The sequence below is a fragment of the Urocampus carinirostris genome, chromosome 9 (genome assembly GCF_059441175.1).
Source record: "Urocampus carinirostris isolate Australia breed hairy pipefish chromosome 9, RoL_Ucar_1.0, whole genome shotgun sequence".
NCBI lineage: Eukaryota > Metazoa > Chordata > Actinopteri > Syngnathiformes > Syngnathidae > Urocampus > Urocampus carinirostris.
In genome coordinates, this window is record NC_142357.1 from 19483135 (window position 1) to 19493319 (window position 10185).

At 37.1% G+C, this 10185-nt stretch overlaps 1 protein-coding gene across 1 annotated transcript in view; it reads right to left on the reverse strand.

The window, feature by feature from the left end:
• Positions 1-7914: 7914 nt before the first annotated feature.
• Positions 7915-10185, reverse strand: part of LOC148359532 (integrin alpha-6-like) — an 18042-nt gene continuing 15771 nt past the window's right edge. Inside the window, exons 22-24 of the mRNA XM_088344345.1 lie at positions 9440-9550; positions 9241-9345; positions 7915-8132 (exon numbers count right to left, since the gene is read on the reverse strand). Coding sequence (XP_088200471.1) covers positions 7977-8132; positions 9241-9345; positions 9440-9550 — 372 coding nt within the window. The 3' untranslated portion in view covers positions 7915-7976. The remainder of the gene's footprint in view (positions 8133-9240; positions 9346-9439; positions 9551-10185) is intronic.

Below are 10185 nucleotides of genomic sequence, written 5' to 3' on the forward strand. Positions count from 1 at the left end.
TTCTCCCCATGCTTGCGTCGATTTCCTCCGGGCACTCCGATTTCTTCCCACATTCCAAAAACATGCATGTCAGGTTAATTGGCTGGTCCAAATTGTCCCTAGGTGTGAATGAGGGAGTGAATTGTTCTGTGTGCCCTGCGACTGGCTGGCAACCAGTTCAGGGTGTCCCCTGCCCACTGCCGGGAGATGGCTTGGATGGGCTACAGCACCCCGCAACCCTACTGATGATAAGCAGTGCAGATAATGGATGGATGGATAATCTGCCAACACCGTAAGATTTCTAATGTATTTCTGCAGTATCATCTGCTTTAGTCAGATATGCGAGGAATCAAGAATGAATCAATGTTATATTTTTGCCACATCATTGCCAGGGTCCAGGTCATCTCTGAAGAGCGGAATAATACTGGGGACTGAAAAAACCCGCCATATAGATGATGAAGCTGCTGTATCCGAGTCAGTTCAGGAGGCTTTTCCTGCTACTGGTAACCATGGAGACAAGTACTATGTATTTTATGTCGTGGAGCAAACACTTACACGAAAAAAAAAAACGTCCTGAAGAGGAATGGGCCTTCAGACTGTACTTGTCCAAGACACACCACTGGAAGTGGTGCCCCGACAACCCTGGCGGTTATGGGATCCGATTAATTTTTACAGAAACAAAAGGAAAATAATGTTACACTCGCTGAAAGTTTTAGCTCATTTTAAGTATTAGTGTTGTGATTTAAAAAAAAAAATAATAATAAAAAAAACGAAAAAAAAACAATATAAATATAAGAAAAACCTGAAATGTAAGTTGAAATAAAATAAAATCCAAATTAAAAAAAAAACATTATTAACCAGAATAAAGTATCTCCTGGACCATGGTGACTATAAATGATAAGAAAAACTTGATAATTTAAGCTTCAAAAACATGAAACTGGAGCCGGGAATTATTTTCAATTGAGATTTTTTTTTATGAAACAAAAACCTGTGCTTTGCTTAAAAATGGTTGAGAAATCCTGCTTTGTGTAAGAGCCATCTGCCTTTAATTTGATGTTTCCCTACACTGATTATAACGTAATTGTAATGCATTCAGGAAGTCAATAAATTAAAGTCAAAGTACTTTCAATGGTAGTTTAATTTTTAACATTCAACATCTGTATCATCAAATCACTCTTGTTTTCAACCTGGAGAACATTGAAGTGCTTGTATTAAAATCCTTTGGTCTTCTGTTTTCACATTGCTTAACTTTGAAAGTGAAGGTTTGTGGTAGAGGAAGGGGTGCGAGCAAAAAAGCCTTTGCAAACGGCGGCATAGGAAAAAACAGTACACTCTAAAATGTGTATACAAAAAAAGCTGAGGGACAATGTTGGCAATGTAAACAGCGTAAATACAATGGGAAGCATTACAGTAGTGTTCAGGGTTGTAAAATTCCAGAAATGTACTTAACTGGAAAACCTCCAAGTTCTTCTATTGTATGTGCAATGACATCCAAGGAGCAGTTATTCGTGCCTTATTCCGAAAAATGGGGATGTCAATTCTCTTATACACGTGTTTTTACACACTTTGTGTTTTGTAGCATCAATGCTACTTTGTTAGCTCATCTGCCTCGTTTTGCATTGTGTGTTAGCAAGAAGCTAGTAGAGATTCCAAAGGGACAGTTTTGTTGACCCAGTTCTTTACTTTTTAAATCTTTTTATTTTCTGTTTGGATTTAAAATTACTTATTTTATGCTAATTGTTACTACTAATTTATTATTTTAAACTGTGGTATTTTATCTTGTAAATATGCTTGCACCAACGGGAAAGCACTTTTAAATTTCCTTGTGCATTTCAGGATGCGATACACCAAAAACTGACAATTTTCCAAAAACTCTGCTGCATGAATGTACACATTTTATCTTAGGTCCTAAATCAACGTTACCAATCACATTAAGTTGTTGTTTTTTTAAAGAATGCAACCCAAGCAAAAGTTGGATAAAACAGAATTTATTAAATTGAAAAAAAAAGAACGGTCATGTTGTTTTTAGACCCAAGATAAAACTTATACATTTACGTATAGCTTAAAAAAAATTACGTTTTTGTCTGCTATAAGAATTTAAACATGCTTCATCAATGTGCAACCCAAGTTTTGACCTTTTTGTCACCACCAAATCTTTAGTCACATACATGCGGTGTTCTTGAACGCATCTCATGAAAACAACAGGAAGTGGCTTTTTGGTAATGCTACAGTTTCCTTTTCTGCACTCACAATGCCAGGACTTTTAGAGTGTTATGTAAATCAATTACGTTTATAGACATCTTTAAAAAACAAGGCACTAGTTCTAACTTGTGAACTTTGTTGAGTGTTACCTAAAAAGTCACAAACTCACCAGCATTTGCATAATGGGGTACATCCAGCAAACAATAGTTATTTTAAAAGCTAGTTTTGATTTTGAGTAAAAGCAGCGTATGTAACAACTGAGCTGAAAACGACCAGAACCGTCATTAACATTTAGTGTCCTGGCTCAGGAAATGAGCGTTTCTGTGGTTTCCGTGGTAACACAACTTCACTTTTTTGTCTTTTTTAAAAATGCTTTATGGACCAGCCTAGTAGGCTTACTGTCATGTTAGTGCTAACACCAGTGCTAACTGCATACCTGCAAACCTCAGCCAGTTGCTCAGCTTATGAATAAATGCAATTCCGCTCATTAAGCGACAGTTGTTGTCTGGTATGAATGACCGAGCAGTCAGAATTAAAGCCGATATAGGCAAAACGAGATTGATGTAACAGAAAGAAAATACTTTTTTCCTTCCGTAGAAAAACTGTTATACGGTGAACAGATATTGAAATGATCAAAAATTGTATAAAATACCAGGCAAACGTATACGTCCCGTACTCAACATTCTTTACTTTCGTCTTATTGCCTATGCTATCTTAACAGTGAACTCAAAACAGAGCCAGACGCTAGACCATGGGTGTCCAAACTTTTCAGAAAAGGGGCCAGTTTCGGTAAGCCTAAAATGTGAGAGGGCCAACTACTCATCCTGTCATTCTTAGAACAGTCTTTAATAAATTCATCCTCTGTGAAAGGTTTGTTCGCCTTTGTAGCATTTTCATCTGATTTGCAGGGTCTCGTGAAAAAGCGCTACTGTGCCGTTAAAACAGCTTCCGGTTGCTTTACCTTTTCACCGCGTTTGTTTCCTGTGATTTTTATTTTATTTTTGGTCAGCATGTTTTGTCTGGCAGTGCTTCTTGATAGTATTCTGTTTGAAAACAGCATCAGTCTCTTGGCCAATTAGACAAATGCTAGGATTTCAGTGACCACTTGTACTGGAAGCTATGGCCCTCACAGTCAACTTTCCTTTTTATTTACAGTCGCCTTGTCGGAAATGGGTTGGGCTAAAATTCTCACGGGAACCAAAGGGGAAAGTGGCCAAAGGGTATCTGCCGTCATCTGGTGGAATTGTGTTTTTCTTTTTTTGTGCAAATATATTTCATATTGGCTCAACTTTACTGGCGGACTGCATATTATCAATTTAATGCAGAGGCCGCGGGCCAGTAAATATCGGATCACTGCCCATAACTGGCTGCCAGGCCAGATTTTGGACATGCCTGTGCGAGATAGAAAAAAATGTGCAAGTGAACTTACTACAGGATTTTTGATGTTTTCCTATCTGAAATACTATGTTTTTGAGTAATGAATACATTATGTTGGTGCTATATTGTCTAGCCAAGTCACATTTTGAGTTTTATTGCCAGTAAATTATGTTAACCACTGATACTATTTTTAAGGGCCATTTTAGCAATGTAAACATACCTCCAAACACTGAAATTCAGAACATTACCTCACTAAAGCCACAATTATGGGGGACACACACGAGACAAATAATGGGGAAAGAGCAGCATTTCAAGGATGATGTTGAGGGGGCATTGTGCATTATTTGCCTACTTGATGTCGCTATATTGTGTAATGCATCTGAAAACGAGTGCTAAAAAGAACAAATGACCAAAAAGCACCTATTTTCATCTGGTTTATGCCCAGGCTTTCTTTTTTGTTTTTCTTGTCAGGGTCCCCGTATCAGCAAGATGGCGGACACTTATGTTAACTTCCTCTTGGTGAGGCTCATGTTATGTCAAATACATTCAAATTTCTCATTAGGAAAATGTTTTTAATAAAGGTTGATACTTTTGGTATATTTTTTCTTATAATTTAAGTTAATTTTGTTCTATTTTGGTGTTTTTTACCACGAGGGCGATAAATAATACACAATGTCCTTTTAAAAAAAGTTCCAAGCATATCCTCGCTGTATTCGATAGGAAATATGGCTCTCCTATTTAGCAATATGCTGCCCCTTACAGAGTAGTCTCGGTACTGCAACTGGACGTGCGTCCATCCATGCAAAATTGCATTTGGGTATTTTAAATCTTATGTAAGAATGTGACAGCAGAAAGAACAATTTTTAACATTGTAAGCCTGAAAATTATAACAGGCATACCGTTTCAGCATACATTTAGGATCATGGGATGAAATGTGAGGTTCGTTTACTCATCAATACTACCGCTTGATGCGTTAGACTCACACTTTTCCCCTCTTAAAAATGCTTATCGATTAAAAAAAAACAAAAAACTTCCGCTTTTTTAAATTGAAACAACAAAAACATCTTGACTCGAGACTAATATATTAGTCTACGGCTGCTCTATTTTGCAGTGATATTAAATCCTTGTGCCTGAATATCCTGCAAAGATCCTATTAGCTTTCCATTTTTGTAAAAGTTTGCCACTTTGGCTTTTAAACAAGAATATGCTGTTTTTCTTTTTTTTTTTTTTTTTAATTTTCTGGAGACAAATTGTGTTTCAAGTGTAAAAATACATTGCACAGCAACATCTACCACTTTTTAATGTCAAAATGTTGGCTTGTATACACTAGCACGTACATTTAATAGCACAAAATGTTTCTTATTTATTTAATAATAATAATAATTTGAAGCAACAGCACAAATTAACCAACTATTGTAGTGTGTAGGCAAAACATGCCAATTGGTAAAGTTTTCAGGTTAGCAATAGTTTGAGGAAATGCCGATTTCGGAATAAGATACAGAAGTTAATTTGTTTTATAGAACCAATCTGGGTATTATATTTGGAAAAGGAACTTTTAAGAAGCAATACGGTAAAAAACAATTTTGCAACCTCAATGTTTACCACAGCCTGTCTTTATCCAATGAGTGTTAGCGTTGGCTGACAGAAACTCTTAAACAAATCCGCTTTTAAAACAGTTTACGTCACTTTTTCATGTTTAATTTAACAGTAGGTTTCCACAGGCCGTTGTATTAAATTATCTAAATGCTTCTTTAGGGAAAATTGTTCTTTATCTGCCTAAAACAATAGTTGCTGGCCAAAGTAAGAGGCAGAATAATTTGAAAAAGATAAAACTATTTTCAGGTTTTGTGTTTGGACTTGCCTTAAAAATTGACAAAAAACCCCCAAAACAAACAAGTTTACAGACGCTGTCCTACTTACGAATGAGACAGGTTTCGGATGATCGTTTGTAAATTAAATTTGTTCGTAAGTTGCTTCAGTGCTAAATTTTGTAAGTTTAAAGTTAATATAAATATGTTTAAGGCTTGTATACATAACCTGTACTGTTTGTACCAAAATATATACCTCATCTCATCTCATTAGCTGCACCGCTTATCCTCAGTAGGGTCGCGGGGGTGCCGGAGCCCATCCCAGCAATCATCGGGCAGTGGGCAGGGGACACCCTGAACTGGTTGCCATCCAATCGCAGGGCACACAGGGACAGACAACTCGCTCGCTGATTCACACCGAGGGACAATTTGGACCGGCCAATCCACCTGAAATGCATGTCTTTGGAATGTGGGAGGAAACGGGAGTGCCCGGAGGAAACCCACGCAAGCACGGGGAGAACATACAAACTCCGCACAGTAAGTCCGGTAGCTGGATTTGAACCCACACAGGAGGTTCCCAAGACCTTAGAACTGTGCCGCACACGCGCTAACCACTGCGCCGCAGTGCTGCCTTAAAAGATATACATTTCATAAAATAATATGCTCTGTAAAGATAAGTTGAGTTTAACTTACTTTTGGTAGATGCGCTTCAAAAGCTCCTCCTCCGTGGTAAAAAGGGGCTGAAATAATGTGTTCTGACCATTTTATCAACCGCATCAAGCTTTCTTATTCCACTTTCATTTCAAAAGAAACGGCTCGCCTCTTCTTTACACTTTACACCAACCATATGGAATGGATGCACGAGATATTAAACGATAAAAATCTCAAAGTTCTTAGCGCGCTGGAGATAGTATAGACGTAGACAGTGTAGAATGTTTACACACAAATTAGGAAGAGGATTATTTTCACTTCTGGGTGGATGCTGGGTGACCTCTCACAGCGCCACCACACTCTGGTAGCGGCAAAAAAAAGCACTACAGTAATGTCCTGTACTTGGAAAAAAAGGTGCACACGATACAAAATCTAACTTATAGCAACGTCTGGTTACTTGTCGACATTCCGAAAAAAATGTTCGTATCTAACATTTTACGTAAGTCGAATGGTCATAAGTAGGGGAGCGTCTGTACTCACAAAGTAAAGAATTGCCTTTCTGAGGATGCTTGAAAAGAACACTGTCTGTAATGTCATATTTCTTTCATATGTATTTGTTTTTTTTTAATTCTCAGAAGTAAGATACATAAAAAATTACATTTTCCATTAAATCAACATTGTGACACCAATCGTGGCATGCATTCAAATTCGTTGTTTTCATGAAATACATCCAAGTAGAAACAATTTCTACGGAATATATTTTACAATTATTGTGCCAATGTCATTACAAACAGGGTTCCCTCTAAAATGACAAGAATGTCATATAAGCAATTGATATATGTTTTCATTTATGTATTTGTTTATTTATTTGTTTGTTTGTATTGAACGATGAGGTCAAATGTGATAATCCTTCGTTCGAATGAATCGATGCCATCAGATAAATTCAAAGGAAGCCAATCTTTGTCGAGTTCAACAGCGTGCAATGCTTTGTATGATCGTTTGAGTGCTTCATGATATGTCGCCCCCTGATTCTTGATGTATCCACGTGCAGCAGATGTTTGGATGCTTTCTGTTGAAAATTTCTGCTTTTCTACTTATTTTTCTGAAAAGAGGCAGTGGGTATAAAAAAAGGAATATCTTTTGATGACGTCAAAGCTTGTAAATGTTGTTGGTGAAAGTAATACATCCATGATGATAAGTCTGTGAAGGGTGTACCAACTGCGCCTCGTTTGCCATATATGACCACATTTAATCTTTTGTGCCGGGAAAAACAGCTCAGCCTAATATACAGTTTGGTTAACATAAAAGCACAATTTGAACCACATAATCAAAAGTTTCCTTTATTTACAAAATATATTTTTTACAATGTCCTAAATCTTAATGCCTCGCCCCCAACCCTCAGAATTACGTAATGCAATATATTTGAAGAATAGCATTTAATATTGCAGGTGGATGTACAAAAACCTCAAAGTCACTCTTATTTGGTTAAATTTGAAAACTTCTGTTTGTCTTGACACCATTGGGAGTCTAAGGCAATACTTTCAAGAGAAAAGTCCTCCTGAACACAATTGTTTTCAGTAGTTCTTCACACTTTGTTGTGAAAACACACAAGTGATATTTTCCCTGTCATTATAAAGACATTAATAGCGTCACGTTGTCTTTTCTGTGTTGAGTTCATAAAAGGTCTGAATTCCATAGAATCCGTTTGTACTCCGTTCTTTTTTCAGGCTTTGAGTTTTTCCAACTCCGTGTGGGAAGACTCTCTGTTACACATTGTACACTTCATGCAACCCTGCTAAAAAGACAAAAAAATAAACAGGCTTATTTTAAACATCTTATGAATATTTATAGTTCAAGTGGCTAAAACTCCCATGTACATGCTAATTTCTCATTTGACTTTTAGTGTTAGCATTACACAAGCATTGATTTTAAAACAAAGTTCAATACATTTGGTGTATGTCAAAAATATAAGTATTTATGTTTTGTTACCTTCCATAAAAAGATAAGAAGGACTGTCAGAAGTAGCAGGCCTGCAGCAACAGTGAGGACGATAATCCACCAGGCCACCTTAGTGAAATACTTGTCTTCTTTCTCCAGGAATATCGTCACTTTAACCTGCACATGACGATGCCCGAGCATTAGTTTTGGACTTTATTTTTTCTTAGTCATTCCGACTGAATTTCTAATATTACTCTAATGATGTTCAGCAATTTTTTCAATTAATTTAAATAAAATGTGTTGTTATCTCAACCATTTGTCATGCTATTAGATGCATATTGACTAAAGAGGTTCAGTCACAGTTTACAAAAAATAATGATGTCACTGTGGTGGCAATATGACATACCTGTCAACCTCAGGCAATTGCTTTACCTTATTAATAATTAAAATTGCGCTTATCAAGTGATAATAAACCTTACATGCACAACACTGTGCCTCTTTACTCACAGCTAGATGGACTATGTAGATTCAAAAACAAAGAATTTGTGTAAATAATACGCACAAAAAAATTAAAACGTGATCAGGGATAACATTTGTTGGTGTTCACGGTTCACGGACCCCTTAACCGCCTGGATTGTTGGGGCACTAATGAGGACGCAACTCTGGACAGCTTTCTCTACTGTCGACGGTTTTTGGTCTGCTTTTCGGTCATGGCAAAGTTGGCACCAGTCCATTCCTTATTGTTGTCGGCCCAGTTATTCTTCTGTCTTCCTCTCCTCCCGCCCTCTTAGACTGTGCCCTGAAGAACGATCTTAGCCAGTCCTAAAAATCTTGTATAGTGACCATTCCACTGCAGTTTTTGACTGGGCACAGTTGACAAGAGTTCTTTGTAGGGTCCAATGTGCCCCCTGATGGTGTTATGTATGTATGTAGATGATGCTTAGACACATTCCTATAGAATCTCATCTCCATGCCCTGGATTTTCTTTTCCACTTTTGCTTTGAGAGTCCATGCCTTGTAAGCAGTGAGGAAGGTGGGTGTAATCAGCTCTTGCATGAGTCTGATCTTTAATTTCACTGGTATGTTCTTTTCTCTCCGGATAGGATTAGGTCTGGCAAGTGCGTTCCTGTACAAAAATTGTTATTTGGCGTACACAATTAGAAATGATCGAAAAACGTATTAAATACGGGGAAAACATATAAGTTGACAGATAAGGTATCTATTTCATGGCTAGCCACCAAAGTGAAAGTTCTCATAAAAAAAAAAAGCGGGAAACAAAGTTAACCTTAGTGTGAGTCTTTTCCTCTTGAAGTCCAATGTTCTCTGGAGAGCTGATGAGAATGAGTGTGGCATCCACGACAATGTCTAAGTAGTTCAAAGAACTGTAATCCTGCATTGGAAAATATATCGAAAAAAATACACCATGGCCTGGTCACAACAAGATAATGCATTTGAAACATAATTATGTCCAGGAAGCTTTTGACCTCTGCGAGGGTAAAATTCCAAAGGCGTGCGTTAAAAATAATCAGCGCAGTGCTGTCCAGTCCCACCAGAGGACAGCGTAGCTCCACACAGTTTAGTCCATCAGCGCAAGACTGAGGAGGACAAAAAGGTCATTTGTGTTGAAGTCTGGTGTGATTTGAATAAACATTATTATAATTAAAATCAATTTCAAATTAGGTCATTTAAGCTTCCTGTATAAGGCTGTTATTCTGAAGGACACAGGAACGCAGGAGTCTCAAACTCGATTTAATTGGAGGCCGCCCAAGCCAAGGTCTGGATGAGGTTAGGCCAAATTTGAATTTCCACAGAAAAAACTTCAGAATTTTTTTTTTTACTGTTCTCGAATATCCCGAATTTGCGTCGGCTCCTCTTTAAGCTTTAGCTCCTTTCTATAACAGATATGAAGTTTAACAGCAAAGTTCCAAGTAAACATTTTTATCTAAAAGAAAAAAAAAAGCAGAAAGGCTAAAAATCAATCAAATAAAAAAAAAATAATGTTTCTATGCTGTTTTTGTCAATCATCAATCTGCATGAGTTTTCCTGAGATAAATAAACTGGAGTGGTATTGAATTCAATTGTTGTAAAGATAGATAGATTAAATTTTAGTGAAGGAAAAATACTGAGGAAAAAAAAATCTCCATAATAGTTTTAAAATGAAAGCACACATCCCTAAATCTTAATGAAATCGTGAGCCTCCAGCTAAGGCACACCTTTTATGTCATTAATT